This window comes from Pongo pygmaeus, chromosome 1 (assembly GCF_028885625.2).
Source record: "Pongo pygmaeus isolate AG05252 chromosome 1, NHGRI_mPonPyg2-v2.0_pri, whole genome shotgun sequence".
Lineage (NCBI taxonomy): Eukaryota > Metazoa > Chordata > Mammalia > Primates > Hominidae > Pongo > Pongo pygmaeus.
The window spans coordinates 96152200-96171900 of record NC_072373.2 but is presented as its reverse complement, the minus strand read 5'-3'; the positions used below and the strand labels follow the sequence as shown (position 1 = coordinate 96171900).

The 19701-nt window shown below is 46.7% G+C and overlaps 2 protein-coding genes across 3 annotated transcripts; both read right to left on the bottom strand.

Annotated features, from left to right (window-relative positions):
• Positions 1-270: 270 nt before the first annotated feature.
• LOC134739187 (tropomyosin alpha-3 chain-like) lies at positions 271-6715 on the bottom strand. 2 transcript variants are annotated; one of them, XM_063662267.1, is made up of 5 exons: positions 6247-6715; positions 5904-6101; positions 4941-5596; positions 4215-4340; positions 271-484 (listed from the first exon to the last, which is right to left on the bottom strand). In XM_063662267.1, the coding sequence occupies exons 3-5, from the start codon at positions 5055-5057 to the stop codon at positions 446-448; spliced, it is 282 nt and encodes a 93-aa protein (XP_063518337.1). In that variant the 5' UTR covers positions 5058-5596; positions 5904-6101; positions 6247-6715; the 3' UTR covers positions 271-445. The 2 variants fall into 2 exon arrangements, with proteins under 2 accessions (XP_063518337.1, XP_063518384.1); XM_063662314.1 differs by having other exon boundaries at positions 4941-5106.
• A 5415-nt stretch (positions 6716-12130) lies between these two features.
• CFAP141 (cilia and flagella associated protein 141) lies at positions 12131-19643 on the bottom strand. The gene is made up of 4 exons (XM_054460967.1): positions 19290-19643; positions 18603-18643; positions 13490-13619; positions 12131-12569 (listed from the first exon to the last, which is right to left on the bottom strand). Exons 1-4 carry the CDS (start codon positions 19320-19322, stop codon positions 12468-12470), a joined length of 306 nt encoding a protein of 101 aa, XP_054316942.1. The 5' UTR covers positions 19323-19643; the 3' UTR covers positions 12131-12467.
• Between the last annotated feature and the right edge of the window lie 58 nt (positions 19644-19701).

The following is a 19701-nucleotide window of genomic DNA, read 5'->3' as shown; positions in this document are numbered from 1 at the left end:
TGCTCTGTTTACTTATTTATTAACCTCAAGGACAGAAGCTGAGCTGTTAACTTCCTTTGTATTGGACAGAGTATACTCCCTCCAAAGATGCATATATTATGCTGCTGATGACTCTTACCTTTGCTTTCTGCTTTTAACCTTGTTGCTCCTTATGCAGCACCTCTCCCAATTCCTATAAACACTGTCCTTCTTTGACCCTTTGAGGCAGGGGTCATCGAACTTTTAGGGTCTTGTGGCCAGAGAGAAAAGAAAGCCAGTAGACAGTATGTACATGAATGAGCATGACTTGTGTTCCGATAAAACTTTATTTACAAAACCAGGCTGTTGCAAGATTTAACCCACAGGTGGTAGTTTGCTGACTCTAGCTTTGAGGAAAGAAACCTTTCTTCTTGCTTGCTCCTGGCCACAACCTTCCTCTCCTGTTCTTATACATATCTTCTTGTTCTTATACATATCTCTGAGGGTACTTTCTGACTTGAGAAAGCTATCAAAGGGGAGAGGGGTTGAATGAGTATTTTTAATCCTCACTTTACATATTTAAATGGGTTTTGGTGGATTCCTATGTAAATATGAAGAAACTTCTTTCAAATGAATATACTGAGTAGACCGTATCTAGGTGAGGGGTGCTATGTGTGTGTATGTGTATGTCTGTACATGTGTAAAACAGATTAAGATAGACAGAATTCATCCCCAGGAAATCCTTTTATATTCCTAATGATTTTGATGTATTGCATAGAGCCTCTATGTTATTCTCCTTCTCATGATCTCAGGTTAGACTTGTTCTTTTTCTTACTCCTGGAAACACCTTCTCAAGCCCACATACTAGCTGTTGCAGCCTAAGAACAGACCCAGACTGATGTTACCCAATTTCCCACAAAACTGTTATTAACCTGACATTGTGCTAGTTTGTGAAAACTTCTATCTTCATGCCCATATGTTAGAAACAGAGAGATCCATCCAAATATACCAGGAACCTAGGCTATACAACTCCAGCCAGCCATCCACTTGCCCAAAGCCCAGGGGTAACCTGTAGATTTGGTAGGGTTGTTTTTTTGTTTGTTTGTTTGTTTTGTTTTGTTTTGTTGAGTTTTCTGAGAAGGGAGAATTTTTATTATTTTAAATAGAGACAGGGTCTTGCTCTGTCACCTAGGCTGGAGTGCAGTAGCATTATCATACCTCACTGCAAGCTTGAACTCCTGGCTTCAAGCAATCCTCCCATCTCAGCCTCCCAAGTACCCGGGACTACAGGCACGTGCCACCACACCTGGCTAATTTTTAAATTTTTTGTAAAGATAGGGCCTCACTATGTTCCCCAGGCTGGTCTTGAACTCCTAGCCTCAGGCGATTCTCCCACCCTGGCCTCTCAAAGCAAAGTGCTGGAATTACAGGTCTGAACCACCACACTGGGCACAAGAAGGGAGAATTAATAGTTTGTGGTGGCCTGGCCGGGTGCGGTGGCTCACACCTGTAATCCCAGCACTTTGGGAGGCCGAGGCAGGTGGATCACAAGGTCAGGAGATCGAGACCATCCTGGCTAACATGGTGAAACCCCATCTCTACTAAAAATACAAAAAATTAGCTGGGCGCGGTGGCGGGCACCTGTAGTCCCAGCTACTGGGGAGGCTGAGGCAGGAGAATGGTATGAACTTGGGAGGTGGAGGTTGCGGTGAGCCAAGATCGTACCAGTGCACTCCAGCCTGGGTGACAGAGCAAGACCCTGTCTCAAAAAAAAAAAAAAAATATATATATATATATATATATAGCTTGTGCTGGCCTTAACTTTTGGAAAAATGAGTTTAAATGATGTATATTATCCAGTTTGTGTTTCTAATCTCTGGCATAATATATTCAATTCTCACCACTTTCCTTGGCCACTGAAAGTGGTAGAAAACAAAACAGATCAGAAACCTAATGGCAGAGGCCAGGCATGGTGGCTCACACCTGTAATTCCAGCATTTTGAGAGGCCAAGGTGGGTGGATCACTTGAGGTCAGGAGTTGGAGACCAGCCTGGCCAACATGGTGAAACACTATCTCTACTAAAACTACAAAAAATTACCCGGGCATGGTGGCGGGTGCTTGTAATCCCAGCTACTCAGGAGACTGAGGCAGGAGAATCACCTGAACCCGGGAGGTGGAGGTTGCAGTGAGTCAAGATCTTGCCACTGCACTCCAGCCTTGGTGATAGAGCAAGACTCTGTCTCAAAAAAAAAAAAAAAAAGCCCAGGCCCAGTGGCTTAGGCTGGGCGCAGTGGCTCACGCCTGTAATCCCAGCACTTTGGGACACTGAGGCAGGCGGATCACTTGAGGTTAGGAGTTCGAGACCAGCATGGCCAACATGGCGAAACCCCATCTTTATTAAAAAAAATACAAAAATTATTTGGGTATGGTGGCACGCACCTGCAATCCCAGCTACTTGGAAGGCTGAGGCAGGAGAATGGCTTGAATCCAGGAGGCAGAGCTTGCAGTGTGCCTAGATTGTGCCACTGCACTCCAGCCTGGGCAACAGAGCGAGACTCCATCTCAACAACAACAATAAAAAGAAACCTGGCTGGGTGGGGTGGCTCACGCCTGTAATCCCAGCACTTTGGGAGGCCGAGGCAGGCGGATCACCTGAGGTCAGGAGTTCAAGACAAGCCTGACCAATATGATGAAACCCCGTCTCTAGTAAAAATATGAAAATTAGCCAGCTGGGCGTGGTGGCACGTGCCTGTAATCCCAGTTACTCAGGAGGCTGAGATAGGAGAATCGCTTCAACCTGGGAGGTGGAGGTGGCAGTGAGCCGAGATAGTATCATTTCATTACAGCCTGGGCAACAAGAGTGAAACCCCGTCTCAAAAAAAAAAAAAAAGAAAAGAAAAGAAAAGGAAAGAAACCTGATGGCAGAGAGACCAAATATGAGGATCCGAAAGCATTTATGAATGGTTCACTCTGACTGTCCCTCTAGCTATTTTCCAAAACCAAATGTGATTTTATTTTATTGATTTATTTTTTGAGACGGAGTCTCTCTCTGTTGCCCAGGTTAGAGTGCAGTGGTACAATCTCAGCTCTGTGCAACCTCCGCCTCCTGGGTTCAAGCGATTCTCCTGCCTCAGCCTCCTGAGTAGCTGGGATTACAGGCACCCGCCACCACACCTGGCTAATTTTTGTATTTTTAGTAGAGACAGGGTTTCACCATGTTGGCCAGGCTGGTCTCAAACTCTAGACCTCAGGTGATCCACCCGCCTCGGCCTCCCAAAGTGCTGGGATTACAGGCGTGAGCCACCGCGCCCAGCCCAAATATGGTTTTAAATATTACATGCTCCTTTTTTCCTATTAACTCAGTTCGCTGAGAAACTTGTTTCCACCAATACTGGGACATTTTTGTTGTTGTTGGTAAGATTCCTATGGTACTTTTCTTCTAAAAAACTTTTCAATCTACTCTGTCATTTATCTTTGCAGCAAACTTCAAGGTTGAAGATGAAGGAAAGTAGGTGATGATGGGATAATACGAGATGGAAAAGAGAATTTATTTTATTTTAGAATGGGAAAATTCAGCCCTAGACAAGCTGAGTAATTACTCACGGTCATAGAGTGAAGTCTAGTGGTGATACTTTTACCCCCTAAGATTCCTTCTTAGTTTCTATTATAGTCTGTCACTGTAGGGATCTTTCTGCTGCCCTAGGAGCAATGCTTCATATGGCATCTCCATGGCATAAAGGCAAATGCCCGCATTGGCCAAGATAAATAAACCCATATATGGCCAGGGTCAGTGTGACCTCCATTTCCCATTGTGAAATCCGAGCTGGTTTTGTTGGGCAGTTGAGAGATGAGAGGTTCCCTATTAATACACATATCCACATGCCAAGATTTGGACATAAAAGCTAAGAATGTGGCATGGGGGAGGAGGTTAAGTGACAGCATTCTGAACTTAGAGTCCCCTCTCTTTGTCCAGGTTCTGGGAAAGATAATTAAATTCCTGGGTTGGTGATAGAAGATAAATGAGACTTTCACATGTATTTAAAAAAAAAACTTGTAACATGTTGGAGATGTCTTTAAGAAAGAAAATACATGCCATTATGAGAATATACCAGCATGTGCTTATATGCAAAAATGTATGTGAGTATATATGTCTGTGTTCCATGAACCCACAAGTGTGTTTGGAATTTCATCATATATTAACATAAAGATCTATATGTGTAGCTTAAACCCATCCTCCATCTCTCTAATAACTCACATCAGCAGCCTTCTTCTCTGCCAGTTCCAGCTTCTCCTGGGCATCCTTCAAAGCTTCAGAATACTTGTCCAGCTCATCCTCTGTCCCTTTCAGCTTCTTCTGCATGGCTGCCAGCTCATCCTCCAGCTATAGGAGCCCGGAGAGTCACACACAAAAACACACAAACACAACAATGCAGGGTTGGACCCTGGGCTCTTGGAGCCCTGAGTGTAACCTCCATGTTACCATCCCTAGTGAGACACACTTTCTCCCCAGCCACTTCCAGCCCACTGCCTCAGGAGTTATGCTGTAGCTTGGCCTATGACCCTATAATCTCTGATCCTAAGATGACCAAGCCATCCTGGGTTTTCATCCAAGACCCTTGGATGATAAATATCTAAAGTGTAGATGCCCGTGATGCTATTTGAGTGAAAAGAGATGCTCTTTCCCTCTAGAACTTTTACCTTTTCCTCTAGAAGTCAAGGGTTCTTCCAAAACATGGTCCATTTCTACTTAAATTCAGCAGACATACTGTGGCTCAGAAGAGGCCACTGACTTTCCCAAGGTCACAAAGGCAGTCTGAGACAGATATGTTAGATGTCCTCTGCTCCTCCAGTGAGGCTGGGGAGTCCATCCCACCCCCAAAAAGGAGGTGACACCAGTAGTCACTGTCTTTCCTATGAAAACTCCCTTCCATTTCACAGTCTTGTTCACTAGCAGATGAGAGAGACCAATGCCAGTGCCTACCTGTTTACTTCTTTCTTCTGCCTGCTTCTGCTCAGCTTCAGCTTGCTCTGCCCGATCCAGAGCATTCTCCTTGTCTAACTTCAGCATCTGCATCTTTTTCTTGATGGCCTCCATCATGAGCAGTGGCTGTTGGTAGGCTCACCTGTGAACACTGGAGAACTGAAGACTGGGGCAAGAAAGAAGGGGCTGCGGCCTGAGTGACCAGGAGGTCCCCAGACTTGAGTCTTTATCTGTGCTCATAGCTCCACCTTTTGTTCCTAATATGGTCTTTCCAGCTCCCTCCACCCCATCATTGTTCTCCTGGGGGAACACAGGGTGAGACGCTTTGATGAACTGACATCACCAGCAAAAAAAATCTAGCAGCAGCTGAGGCTGATTTTAGACAATGGAAAGTGGGGGAGGGAAGAGGTTCTCCCTGACCCTAAAACTTTCCACTCATTCTGGGCAGCTCTATGGATGTTTTAAAAGAGGAGGAAGAGGGGAGGGAAGAACATTGAAATAGAGAAGGGTACTTTGGCAATTCTAGGTTGGCAGTTTGCATCCAGAGGGTCCTGGTTGCCTTTCAGCTTCCCGTTTCACTCTCCCCCAGACTGTGTTGAATGCTGGTCAAACTCCATTAGTTGAGTTTTAGCTTTTGATTCCTGGTATTCAAGGAGCTTGGGCAACAGGGAAGAGGGGAGGTCACTCATGATCCTTAACAAATCTCCCAGATCCCAAGATCAAATTGCTGTGCTATTTTGGGAGTCTCCGATTGGCAGGGAGACGTTTTTCCTCCCCACCAAGAGCCACAAGAGTAGAGTAAGAGGGTAGGGTTGGAATCTCCAACCCTATCCTTGAAGGCTATCCCAGAGCTTCAAGTGGGGTGGGGAGAGAAACAGGGGAGGGTCAGAACAATCCAGACAGGATCATGCCCTTTGTTTTCCCACAGTAATCTTAAAATAGAACTGTTATACCCACACGGACCTCGGTCTGTGTGGCTCTCTCCTCTTCCCTTTATCTTCTCCCTTCTTAATTCTCCCCAATGCTGCCGCTCACCACATCATCATAATCATCATTATCAGCTCTATTCTTTCCAGTTTAGTTCCAGACCATGTTTATTCTTCCATTGGGAGCCTTGTTACTAACAGGTGGCAAGGATACCAGTCCACTGGCACCATACACCTGAAAATATGCCAGGGGAGAGGTGGGCACTGTTCAAGGTGACTAGATATATTGGACAAATATAAATGGCTCTAGTTAGTCATTTATGTCAAGGATAGTGAGAGTTAATGCTAAGCCCCAGCAATGGGGGAACTGAGACACCCACCAGGCCAGTGGGTAGAGCAGAGCTGGAGTCCACTATCGAGAGCTTCCAGTCACTAGAGGTAGATAGGCAGATAGACCATCAGCTGACTCTCGACAGAGAGAGGAGAAACCAAGTCTCCTTTCCCTGGAGATTAGCCAGGGAAAGGGGTTAGGGAACAGGGAGAGGAAGGAGTGGAAAATGGGGGATGGGGTGGGCAAGTGAATAAGGGGGAGAAAAATACGAGGACAAGAAGAGATAAAGAAAAGAGATATGTCCCTTCTAGTATAAGGGGACAAGAAATAGATTCTATCCTCAAATTCCAACTCTGTCCCACTCCCACACCAGCCCTCTTAGGTTAAGATTGAAATCCACATAGGTTGCAGCTACTGGACTTTTGTGGGGGGTCCTGGAGAGAAGAGGTTCAGTAAAAGAGACAGGAGCCCCAGAGATTGAAGTATGAAAGAGTGTGGTGCTGAATCACCTGCTGCTGTAAGAATATGTTTGACATTTAGTTGGTTCCTAATTAAACAACCCAATATCAAACATATCACACAGAAGCAGGCAGGAGAGCTTTGGGGGTCATCTCCCTTCCTTCCAAGTGCAAAGAAAGAATAGAGCAGACACCAGGCACCAATCATGTCTAGGTGGAGAGCCATCTCCTTGATGAAGGGTACTGGCCCCTGCTCTTCACCTCCCAAGACAGCCAGCTCTTGCTTATTGCCCTACGTGTCATCCCTGCCTCAGCTCCTCCTCTACCAGCTCCTGGCCTTTGCTGGATCACGTTGGCCTAAACTAGGAAGAATACCTGGCAACGCTCCACATCCGGGCAACTATCGTTCCCTAGGGCTCCCACACAGAGCTTCTCACCCTGATGTCACGGCCCCAGCGCCCAGAGGATCAGCCGTGTCAGCAGCTCCTCATCAAAATTGCCACCTGCTCTCTTCAATGCCATTCCAGCTGCCCTGAGGCTTTCCGGGGTGGGGGCAGAGGACTTGTACATCCTGCTTTACCTTTCCAACAGAACTCCTAACCTTCCCAGATCACCCCCACAAGACTACTGAGGTCCGTTCAGAAGGCACCATCCTGGCATCGTCCTGCTCTTGAGTGCTGCAGATGCTTGGCTTCCCCTTTCTGCCAGCTTATAACCCTTCTCACCTTCTCCCCATGTCCTCCAGGCATCCTCCTTAAAGTCACCCTTGGATGTCCAGAACAGAAGAATAACTTATCTCCCTGGCAAGCTCCATCGTGGGCTCCAGAAGAGAAGACTTACAGTTCCCCACCTTGCCTGGCAGAATTGAAACTAAGGCTTTAGATTGAGGGTAAGAGAGGAAACTTCTGCCAGGAAGCAGCCTGCAGTCCACAGGAGTCCTCTCCTCTTCTAGTGCTTTTTACCAGAACTCCAGGCTGCGTTCTCCAAGGGTCTTCCCTCACAGGAATCCAGCTGGATTCCCATATGGGGGATTTCTCTTTTGGAGAGAATCAGGTCTGTTGAATGTCATGTGGCAGGCAGATGCTTCTCTCCACTGTGGCAGAAAAGAGCCCAAGTTATAGCTGCATTGGGGGCTGGGGGGCTTGAGTGGAAGTGTGGGGGTGGGAGAAGGACACTCTGCTTCAGCCCCTAGGCCTGTTCCATGTGTCCTTGTTCCCATTCCAGACACCCACCCCAACCCCCAGCATATACCAACTCCACAGTGTCCTTGATCTAGATCGATAGCTTGTCCCAAGCCCCAGTCAATTCCTGTTGTGTGGCTCTTGCCTTTCAGGGGAAGACTAACATCGGCATATACAGGCCCCAAGGTAGGCATCAGTGATGTTGTCTTATGTCTTTGTTCCTTTTTGGCTCCTAAAGGGGATGTGTATGTAATTTGTACTTTCTTGCTCTCCCTTCTTACCCTTAACCCCTCAAGTTCTAGTTCCCTTCTCTGAGAAGCTTACCCACATTCAAGAATCAGAAGCTGGAGGAAGAGAGGCTGGGAAAGAGATTAGCAGGAATGAAAGGACTTTAATGTTTGGGGCACTAGAGGAACAGAGAGGCAGACTGGGAATATGGATGCAGAGGAGAAGCAGCTGTCTTGGAAGGAGAGTTTGTATGGCATACCTAGGCAGAAACATCAGATGGCCTTTGATGAAAGCCGTTTAGCTCTCCTGGAAATATCTACTATGCAGCCATTTCAAACAGGATTGAGTTCCTCTGAGCCAGAGGAGCTGGTTATAGCATTCGCCACAGAGGGAAGAGGGGCTGAATGGGTATGATGGGGTGATGTTATGAGAGCAGACAGAATAGACAGAGAGGATCAGAAGAGATGGGCTCTGTAGGGGGCCAACCTGCCAATACTGGAGCCAGCCTGGCACTGACAAGCCCTGGGGGAAGAGGCCAAGGTCAGGGATCAAGGCAGAGGGGATGGGGCATTCTGTGGGATCAGATGAACAGAGGAAAGAAGAATAGAAAAATAGAAGGAGTTGGTGAGGGAGTCTGGTTGGAGGTAAGGGAAGCCCAGGTAATGGAAAGGAATGAAGGAAAAAAACTATCATAGGAGCAAGAAAACATCATTATGGGTTACCATTTATTGGACATTTTGTGCTACTTGCTGCTAAGTGCTTTATTTAATCCCCAGAGCAACCCAATGAATTAGGCATTATCTCCCTTTTTACATACAGCATAAGGAACTGTAACCCAGAAAATTAAAATAATTTGCACAAGGCCATGCAGTCAGTGACAGAGCCAGCACTGAAACCCAGATCTGTCCAATGTTAAAGCCTGTTCTCCTAATGCCAAAATATACTGCCTGTGTAAAAGAAGCAATAAGCGGCCTGGGAGATAAATATGGGGGAAGATTTAAAAAGTGAAGGTGCAGGCCGGGTGCGGTGGCTCACACCTGTAATCCCAGTACTTTGGGAGGCCGAGGCAGGCGGATCATGAGGTCAGGAGTTTGAGACCAGCCTGGCCAACGTAGTGAAACCCTGCCTCTACTAAAAATACAAAAAAATTAGCCAGGTGTGGTGGTGGGCGCCTGTAGTCCCAGCTACTTGGGAGGCTGAGGCAGGAGAATCGCTTGAACCCGGGAGGCAGAGGTCGCAGTGAGTCAAGATCGCGCCACTGCACTGCACTGCACCTGGGTGACAAGAGAGATTCCGTCTAAAAAAAAAAAAAAGTGAAGGAGCAGCTGGCTATTTGGCTCATGCCTATAATCCTAGCACTTTGGGAGGCCAAGGAAGAGGATTGCTTAAGCCCAAGGGTTCGAGACCAGCCTGAGCAACATAGTGAGACCCCCCCCCCCATCTCTACAAAAAAAAAAACAAAAAAAAGCCAGATATGGTGGCATGTGCCTGTGGTCCCAGCTACTCAGGAGGCTGAGGAGGGGGTATTGCTTGAGCCCAGGAGGTCGAAGCTGCAGTGAGCCATGATTGTACCACTGCACTCCAGCCTGGGCAACAGAGCGAGAATGTCTCAAAAAAAAATAATAATAAAAAAAAAGGCTGGGTGCGGTGGCTCATGCCTGTAATCCCAGCACTCTAGGAGACTGAGGTGAGTGGATCACAATGTCAGGAATTCAAGACCAGCCTGGCCAATATGGTGAAACCCCATCTCTACTAAAAATACAAAAATTAGCCAAGCGTGGTGGTGGGCGCCTATAGTCCCAGCTACCCAGGAGGCTGAGACAGGAGAATCGCTTGAACCCGGGAGGGGGAGGTTGCAGTGAGCCGAGATTGCACCACTGCACTCCAGCCTGGGTGACAGAGCGAGACTCTGTCTCAAAAAAAAAAAAAAAAAAAAAAAAGCGAAGGTGAGATGAAGCTTCAGAAAATAGAGGGTAGGGGAGGACACAGGCAGACAGAAGGAATGGGCGACTCAGTCTCAGGTTTCTGGGTCAGATCCAGGTCACATGTTTTGTCTCCTATAAAACTTACACCATATTTGTCGTTACTTGTTCAGTGCCTGCCTCTCCAACTAGGCTGTGAATTCCATGTCATCTGGTGTGTAAGCACTCATGAGTAGTTACTGACTAAAGATAAGAGGGTTTGGGAAGCAGAGGTGGTGGGAGTTGGGGGTTGAGTATCGGATATGTAGCACAGACAGAGGAATGGGCATGGGTGGAGAATGATATTTGATTGGATAAGAGGGCTGACCTAGAGGTCAGCAAGCAACCTCTTGAGGACCTGGGTCACACAGAAATCTCCTGAGGGAGAATATGGAGGATACCTACTGTGTGCCAAGCACTGGGCTTATACATTATCTTATTTAATTCTTCAAATGAGCCTATGAGATGGGTATTGTCCTAATTTTGAAAAGAGGAAATTTTTTTTTTTTTTTTTTGAGATGGAGTCTTGCTCTGTCACCCAGGCTGGAGCGCAATGGCACAATCTTGGCTCACTGCAACCTCCGCCTTCTGGGTTTAAGCAATTCCCCTGCCTCAGCCTCCCAAGTAGCTGGGATTACAGGGGCCTGCCACCACACCTGGCTAATTTTTGTATTTTTAGTAGAGCCAGGGTTTCAGCACATTGGGCAGGGTGGTCTTGAACACCTGACCTCAGGTGATCCACCTGCCTCGGCCTCCCAAAGTGCTGGGATTATAGGCATGAGCCACCACGCCCGGCCCGGAAGAGGAAATTGAGGCCAGTTAAGCTAAATCACTTCCATATGATGACACAAGAATTAAAGAGGTGAAGCCAGAATTTGAACCCACACCTGACTTCAAAGCCTGTGCTCTTATTTTTATACTCTACTGCCTCTTGATCAGTGGGATGTGTAGGGGCAGAGGAAGAAGCTCTGACAGCTAGAAGAAAAATGGGGGATTCAGTAGGAGACTGAAGGATGGAGACAGACTTGGGTTGGAGGGAAGGGTATGAGTTTTGCAGTGGAGACAAAGGCACAAAGTTAAGGTCAGGAAAATATCATGTGGACAGCATAAGTGACCAGTGAGGATGCCAACAGCAAGGTGAGAGCACAGGGCAAAGTAATGTATAATGGCATTTACATCAGGGAGCGATGGTGTGTTCAGGGAGTATATTCAGGGACTCATGGTGTATTCCTACAGCTGTCACTGGCTGTGAAATGGGGGTCTCTCTGGCTTGGGATGTCATTCACATGTAAAGTGGACCCTTTTTATTTTTGAGATGGAGTCTTGCTGTCACCCAGGCTAGAGTTCAATGACATGATCTCAGCTCACTGCAATCTCTGCCTCCTGGGTTCAAGCAATTCTCCTGCCTCAGCCTCCTGAGTAGCTGGGATTACAAGTGACTGCCACCATGCTGGGTTAATTTTTTGTATTTTTAGTAGGGATGGGGTTTCACCATTTTGGCCATGGTTGGCCAGGCTGGTCTTGAACTCCTGACCTCAGGTGATCCACCTGTCTCAGCCTCCCAAAGTGCTGGGATTACAGGTGTGAGCCACCTCGCCCAGCCTGTAAAGTGGACCCTTGTAAGTAAAGTTGTCTATGGCCTTCATACGATGCACATGGTCAATCAGTACTTTTCAGAATTTTTCAGAATTTTGAGTGCCTTTATTTTGACTGCTCTTTCCAGCCCCCTACAAATCCCACCACTCCTTATTTCCTTACAACTGTAACATTACCTGCCTGACCCCTGGAGACATTTAAGTTTGGAATCCTCTTTCTTGGCATAGGTGGGAATCCAGGCCCAGAGGAAAGAAACTTGTCCAAAGTTTCACAATAACTAGCTGACTCAAAACCCAAAATGCAGGCCTCCTCACTCAAGCACTGCGGTGTCTGTAGATTAATAGCCACATTCAGAGCAATTTGTCCAAATATAAATAAAAGATAAGTGAAAGTGATATCTGAGAGGTGGCGAGTGAAATCCAGGAAGTTAAGATTACAGTAGCTGAAAAACAAGCACTTTTGAAACAAATCAAGATTTAGACCTGAAAGAATGAGCCCAGTGGTCTAAGTTTGAGCCTTTAAGAAGTAACTTTATTTGTTATACCAAGTCAGGGTTCTCAACTCGCATTGTCCACGCCTCCCCACCCCTGCCCCCTTGCATCAACACAGTAAATCCCACTATGACCACAAGGCGTCACTCTTGTTGTTACTGTTGTTTCATGTTTCCCAAATAGCGGCAAAGGATTAACAAGAGAGTGGAGAAGTGAGAGTGGGAGCACTGTCTTAAGTCCCTGGCAGATAGCAAGATCCAGGTATGTTTTGGGAAGGAGGTTCAAGGTGGTAGGTGTTCTAGAAGGCTAGGTTAGCAGGCATGTTGAGAATGGAAGAACAGTGTTTTGGATGCCATCAGAATCTCTCTACATAAAAAGCTTTGCCCATCTGATTTAGTTCCTGCTGGTACTGCTGATGCTCCTTTTCAAACAGCTGGTGCAGGGCAGCTTGACGGACCTGGTGGAGAGGGCAGAATAGAGTGTTGTTTGCCTCTGTTTACCACCCTTTCTTATTCTTTCTTCCTAGTTGCTTTCCCATTATTTGTGTTCTCTTGGAGCTGGACTTAGCTGTGACATAAAGCTGGGTGGTAGCAGAGAGGCTGAACCAGCGGAGGGAAGCCTATCCAATTTTTTTCTCCACAGGCAAAGCCCTATGTTCAGTAAATACTTGCTGAGAACAGACCATGAAACAGGAACTCTACTAAGTAACTGGGATACAAAGATGGTTACATGACACCAAGTGGGGACCCCGGGAGAGAGACAGGTACCGAGAGGCAAGTGCTACACACTAAGAGGCAGTTTTTTTTTTTTTTTTGAGACTAAGTCTTAATCTGTAGCCCAGGCTGGAGTGCAGTGGCACAATCTCAGCTCACTGCAACCTCTGCCTCGGTTCAAGCGATTCTCATGCCTCGGCCTCCCAAGTAGCTGGGATTATAGGCAAGTGCCACCATGCCCGGCCAATTTTTGTGTTTTTAGTAGAGACATGGTTTTGGCATGTTGGTCAAGCTGGTCTTGAACTCCTGGGCTCAAGCGATCTGCCCATCTTGGCCCCCCAAAGTGCTGGGATTACAGGCCTGAGCCACCACACCCAATCTAAGAGGCAGTTTTGAGTCTCACCAAGATGAAAGGAGCAGGAACTAGAGTATACTCTGGGACTTTAACATGTGCCTGCCACCTGTAAGGTGGATGCAAAGAATCACTTAATGAAAAAGAGTTTTGGCAATGGAGTTAGAGTTGTGTTGCTCTGGTGTAATGCTGAAAACCTAGAGGCAAACAAGATAAATGTGCAATGACACACACTAAGAGCTTGGAAAACTCAGTGGGCAAAGGCACAGAGCAGTAGTGAATGAGACTTCAGGTTGCCCTGCTAGAACTCACCATTAGTAGTTGCTTTTTGGCCAGTGCCAATTCCTGTACCATGGTGTCCTGCATCCTTAGGGTGGCATATGGGTTTCTTCTCTGGCCTAATGTCATTTGCCACAGACAGTGAGTATGTGAATTTCGCCACCTGCTCCAGGTACAGAGGTGGGGGTTGAATGGGTGGGTTAGAGTTAGGAGTAGAGACAAAAACCCCATAGAGTGAGGCTGTTTCTTTTTTCTTTTCTTTTCTTTTTTTTTTTTTGAGACAGAGTTTCACTCTTTTTGCCCAGGCTGGTGTACAGTGGCGCAATCTCGGCTCACTGCAACCTCTGCCTCCCAGGTTCAAGCAATTCCCCTGCGTTAGCTTCCCAAGTAGCTGGGATTACAGGCGCCTGGCACCATGCCCAGCTAATTTTTTGTATCTTTAGTAGAGATAGGGTTTCCATGTTGGTCAAGCTGATCTTGAACTCCTGACCTCAGGTGATCCACCTGCCTCGGCTTCCCAGAGTGCTGGGATTACAGGTGTGAGCCACCACGCCTGGCCCAAGACTGTTTCTTCACCTGGAACCTCTGCCCCACTGTTAGAAGACTGTAAAATCCTTAAAAGGGTAATTTAGAACCTAGTATGTATTAAGTACATAATATCATTTAATCATTACAATAACTATGTGGCATAGGTGTTATTTTATTTATTTATTTATTTTGAGACAGAGTTTTGCTCTTGTTGCCCAGGCTGGAGTGCAATGGCGTGATCTTGGCTCACTGCAACCTCCACCTCCCAGGTTCAAGCGATTCTCCTGCCTCAGCCTCTCGAGTAGCATGCGCCACTGCACCCGGCCCATAGGCATTAATTTTTACATAATACAGATAAGGAAACTAAAAGTTGTGAGATGCTCAAGGTCACTTAATGGCAGACCTGGGACTCAAATCCAACTTCTTTTTTTTTTAGACAGTCTCACTCTGTCACCCAGGCTGGAGTACAGTGAGACAATCTTGGCTCACTGCAATCTCCGCCTCCAGGGTTCAAGTGATCCTCCTGCCTCAGCCTCCTGAGTCGCTGGGACTATAGGCATGTGCCACCACACCTGGCTAATTTTTGTATTTTTAGTAGAGACGAGGTTTCACCATGTTGGCCACGCTGGTGTCGAACTCCTGACCTCAGGTGATCCGCCTGACTCAGCATCCCAAAGTGCTGGGATTACAGGTATGAGCCACCTCGCCTGGCCCCAAATCCAATTTCTCTAAAGCTAATATCCCTTCCATCATACTACTGATTCTCAGCCCTGGCTAGACTGGAATCTTCATTGAAGTTTTAATTTTTTTTTTTTTTTTTTTGAGAAATAGTCTCACTCAGTCGCCCAGGCCAGAGCAAAATGGCCCAATCTTGGCTCACTGCAACCTCTGCCTCCCAGGTTCAAGTAATTCTCATGCCTCATCCTCCTGAGTAGCTGGGATTACAGGCGCCAGCCACCACGCCCAGGTAATTTTTTTTTTTTGGAGACAGAGTCTCGCTCTGTCAGCCAGGCTGGAGTACAGTGGCGCAATCTCGGTTCATTACAGCCTCTGTCTCCCGGGCTCAAGCAATTCTCCTGCCTCAGACTCCCGAGTAGCTGAGATTATGGGTGCGTGCCACCACGCCCAGCTAATTTTTGTATTTTTAGTAGAGACAGAGTTTCACCATGTTGGCCAGGCTGGTCTTGAACTCCTGACCTCATGTAATCCACCTGTCTCAGTCTCCCAAAGTGCTGGGATTACAGGTGTAAGCCACAGCGCCTGGCTGCTAATTTTTAAATTTTTAGTAGAGATCGGGTTTTGCCATGTTGGCCAGGCTGGTCTCAAACTCCTGACCTCAAGTGATCAGCCTGCCTCAGCCTCCCAAAGTGCTGGGATTACAGGAGTGGGCCACCATGCCAGGCCAGTTTTAAGTTTTTTAATATATAGAAAGAATATAAATATACATCATGCATGTACATATATCTACTGTTGGCATTTTTAAAAAATCAAAAGTACATTTTCCACATGTTGAAAAAATTGAATCCACACAGAAATACATTAAGTGAGGCCAGCTGCGGTGACTCACGCCTGTAATCCCAGCACTTTGGGAGGCCGAGGTGGGCGGATCACGAGGTCAGGAGATGGAGACCATCCTCACTAACACCGTGAAACCCCGTCTCTACTAAAAATATAAAAAAATTAGCTGGGCGCAGTGGCGGGTGCCTGTAGTCCCAGCTACTCGGGAGGCTGAGGCAGGAGAATGGCATGAACCCAGGAGGCGGAGCTTGCAGTGAACCGAGATGGCGCCACTGCACTCCAGCCTGGGCGACAGAGCAAGACTCCATCTCAAAAAAAAAAAAAAAAGAAAGAAAGAAAACAAATACATTAAGTGAAAACTAAAAACTTTCTGGGTGCAATGGCTTATGCCTGTAATCCCAGCACTTTGGGAGGCTGAGGTGGGTGGATCACTTGAGGCCAGGAGTTCAAGACCAGTCTGGCCAACGTGGTGAAACCCCATCTCTACTAAAAATACAAAAATTAGCCGAGCGTGGTGCCACACACCTGTAATCCCAGCTCCCCAGGAGGCTGAGGCACGAGAGTCACTTGAACCCAGGAGATGGAGGTTGCAGTGAGCCGACATCGCACCACTGCACTCTAGCCTGGGTGGTGGAGTAAGACTCTGTCTTAGGGAGACTCTGCCTCAAAAAAAAAAAAAAAAAGTTGTTATCTCTGGGCAAATATATATATATATATATATATATATATACACACTTTGTTGGGAATGACTGTAGTTTTTACTTTTTTTTTTTTCCGAGTCAGAGTCTTGCTCTGTCGCCCAGGCTGGAGTGCAGTGGTGCGATCTCTGGTTACTGCAACCTCTGCCTCCCAGGTTCAAGCAATTCTTCTGCCTCAGCCTCCTGGGTAGCTGGGATTACAGGCGTGTGCCACCACGCCCAGCTAACTTATGCATATATATTTTTTTGAGACAGGGTCTCATTCTGTTGCCTAGGCTGGAGTGCAGTGTGTGATTATGGCTCACTACAATGTCAACCTCTTAGGCTCAAGCAATCCTTCTACCTCAGCCGTCTAAATAGCTGGGACAACAGGTGTGTGTGCCTGGCTAATTTTTGTTTTTTTTTGTAGAGACAGAGTCTCACCATGTTACCCAGGCTGGTCTCAAACTCCTGTGCTCAGGTGATCCTCTGCCTTGGTCTCTCAAAGTGCTGGGATTACAAGTATGAGCCACCACACCCAGCTACTTGTGAATGTTTTCAGAAAATGTTTCTATCATAAACTGGGAAGTACATCTTCTTTTTTAAAAAACATGTAATCAGGCCGGGTGTGGTGGCTCACGCCTATAATTCCAGCACTTTGGGAGGCCAAGACAGGAGGATTACTTGAGGTCAGGGGTTCAAGAACAGCCTGGCCAACATGGCGAAACCCCAACGTGGTGAAACTCTGACTCTACTGAAAATACAAAAATTAGCCAGGTGTGGTGGCGGGCGCCTGTAATCCCAACTATTCGGGAGGCTGGGGCAGGAGAATTGCTTAGACCCGGGAGGCGGAGGTTACAGTGAGCTGAGATCGTGCTACTGCACTCCAGCATGGGCAACAAGAGCGAAACTCCGTCTCAATAAATAAGTAAATAAATAAATATAAGCAATAGTCATGAACATTCTTGTGTATGTACCTTCTAGTGCTTTTCCAAGTATGTATATTTAAGATAAATTCCTATTTTTGCCAGTTCAACGGATATGTAAATTTAAATTGATATATTTTATCAAACTGCCTTTGTAAACATGGCTGTATCAACCTAGACTCCTATTAAAATCATATGTGTTCTTGTTTCTTCACATCCTTGCTAGCTCTGGATATAACCCATGAAACCTTAAAAAAAAGGCTTCTCCTATCCCATTTCAGACCACTTTAACCAGAAACTCCTAGGGTTAAGAACTAGGCATCAGTGCTTATTTATTTATTTAAATTAAGTTTTTTGGTAGAGATGGGGGTCTTGCCATGTTGCCCAGGCTGGTCTCGAACTCCTGAGCTCAAGCAATCCACCCGCCTTGGCTTCCCAAAGTGCTGGGATTACAGGCATGAGCCAATGTGCCCAGCCCATTTTGTTTTGTTTTGAGACAGGGTTTTCCTCTCTCACCCAGGCTGGAATGCAGTGGTGGCATCACTTGACCTGAGCTCAACTGATCCTCCTGCTTCAGTCTCCTGAGTGGCTGAGACTACAGGCATGCACCACCACACCTGGCTAATTTTAATTTTTTTGGTAGAGACAGGGTTTTCCTATGTTGCCTAGGCTGGTCTCGAGCTCCTGGGCTCAAGCAATCCCCCTGCCTCGGCCTCCCAAAGTGCTGGGATTATAGGTGTGAACCACCATGCCAGGCTTGCATCAGTGTTTTTTTTTTTTTTTTTGTAGAGACAGAGTCTTGCTCTGTCACCCAGGCTGGAGTGCTGGAGTGCAGTGGTGTGATCTTGGCTCACTGCACCCTCCGCCTCCTAAGTTCAAGCAATTCTCCTGCCTCAGCCTCCCAAGTAGCTGAGACTACAGGCGCACACCGCCATGCCTGGCTAATTTCTTTTGTATTTTAGTAGAGACAGGATTTCACCATGTTGCCCAGGCTGGTCTTGAACTCCTGAGCTCAGGGAATCCTCCCGCCTCGGCCTCCCAAAGTGCTAGGATTACAGGCGTGAGCCACCGCACCCGGCTGCATTAGTTTTTTCAAAAGCTCATCAGGGTGAAAAGGATACGTAGCCCAGTCTTGTGAATCTTCTCATTCACTGGTTCAACAAATACTGCACTACCAACCACATAATTAATACAAAGCCAGGCAACAAATACTTGAATTCTTGATAAAAAAAGAAAACAAAAACATGCTTCAATTTTTCTCCAGAGAATGAGAAGCAGGGGAAAATAAAAACCAATCTGTATCACCTAACCTAGTGGTCACTAAGAGGCTGATCTCATTTGCTTTGAGGACAAGGCTGCTTCTCACCCCTTCTGCATCTGTTTTCCTTCTTGATGAGCCCCTAAAGAGATGCAGCAGAGTTGGGAAGTGGCTCAGGGAGGACAGCAGAGTGGAAAGGTCAAGCTGAAAGGTAAAGGGAGGGGATAGAAGCAGATTACCTGTTGACCGTCTTCTTAAGTCCCATGGCCCTTTGAAAACTCTGCAAGAAAAGGTAGTTCTGTTGATCTGCCTCAGTCTCCAGAACCTCTATTCTAATGAGAGACAGACCTTTTTTTTTTTTTTTTTTTTTTTGAAACAGAGTTTTGCTCTTGTTGCCCAGGCCAGAGTGCAGTGGCGCGATCTCAGCTCACTGCAATCTCCGCCTCCCGAGTTCAAGCGATTCTCCTGCCTCTGCCTCCGAGTAGCTGAAATTACAGGAATGCACCACCACGCCGGGCTAATTTTCTATTTTTTAGTAGAGACGGGGTTTCTCCATGTTGGTCAGGCTGGTCTCGAACTCTTGACCTCAGGTGATCCACCCGCCTCAGCCTCCCAAAGTGATGGGATTACAGGCGTGAGTCACCGCGCCCAGCCACATAGACCTTTTTGAGAAAGCAATTTCCTAGGGGGAAATAGGGAGAGGAAAGCTCTACTTTCAGAATGGATCAAAGAAAACATGCAGGGGTTGGATGGAACACATATTTGAATACCTACTATGTACTACACATAGCCTCCCACTCCTGTTACTAACTACATTATACCCTTGTTACATCAAAAGCCTTTCCCAGTAAAAGGTGCACTTATAGTAAATTGATCTGGAAACCTCATCAAACTTCAACCCAGCCCCTCCTTCCAACTCTGCATACCTCTTCTACTTTTGTCATCTTTTCCACAGACATGTCTATAGATTTGCTTGATACAGTCTGAGGAGACTGACAGACTCTTCTTTCTGTTTAGTTCAGTAACCAAGGTTTCAGTAGTCATAGTAACATTTACACCTCCAACAATAACCCTGGGCCTAGGAGTTGATTGGCCACCTGGCCTGTTGCCCCAGAAACCTTGAGAGAATCCTTGTTCTGCAGCATTCTGTTGGTGACACAGGCATCTATGAGCAAGGGCCACAGTCCTGATTTTAGGATTTCTTGTGCTAGGGTCCCAAGGAGTATCCGTATGGTCGTAGGTCCAGGGTATGCACACAGTCCCACCAATTCTCTGGAGGCAAATCCTCATGCCCTATACCCTCTTAGAAATGTGCAGATAACATTATCAAATGCCTGT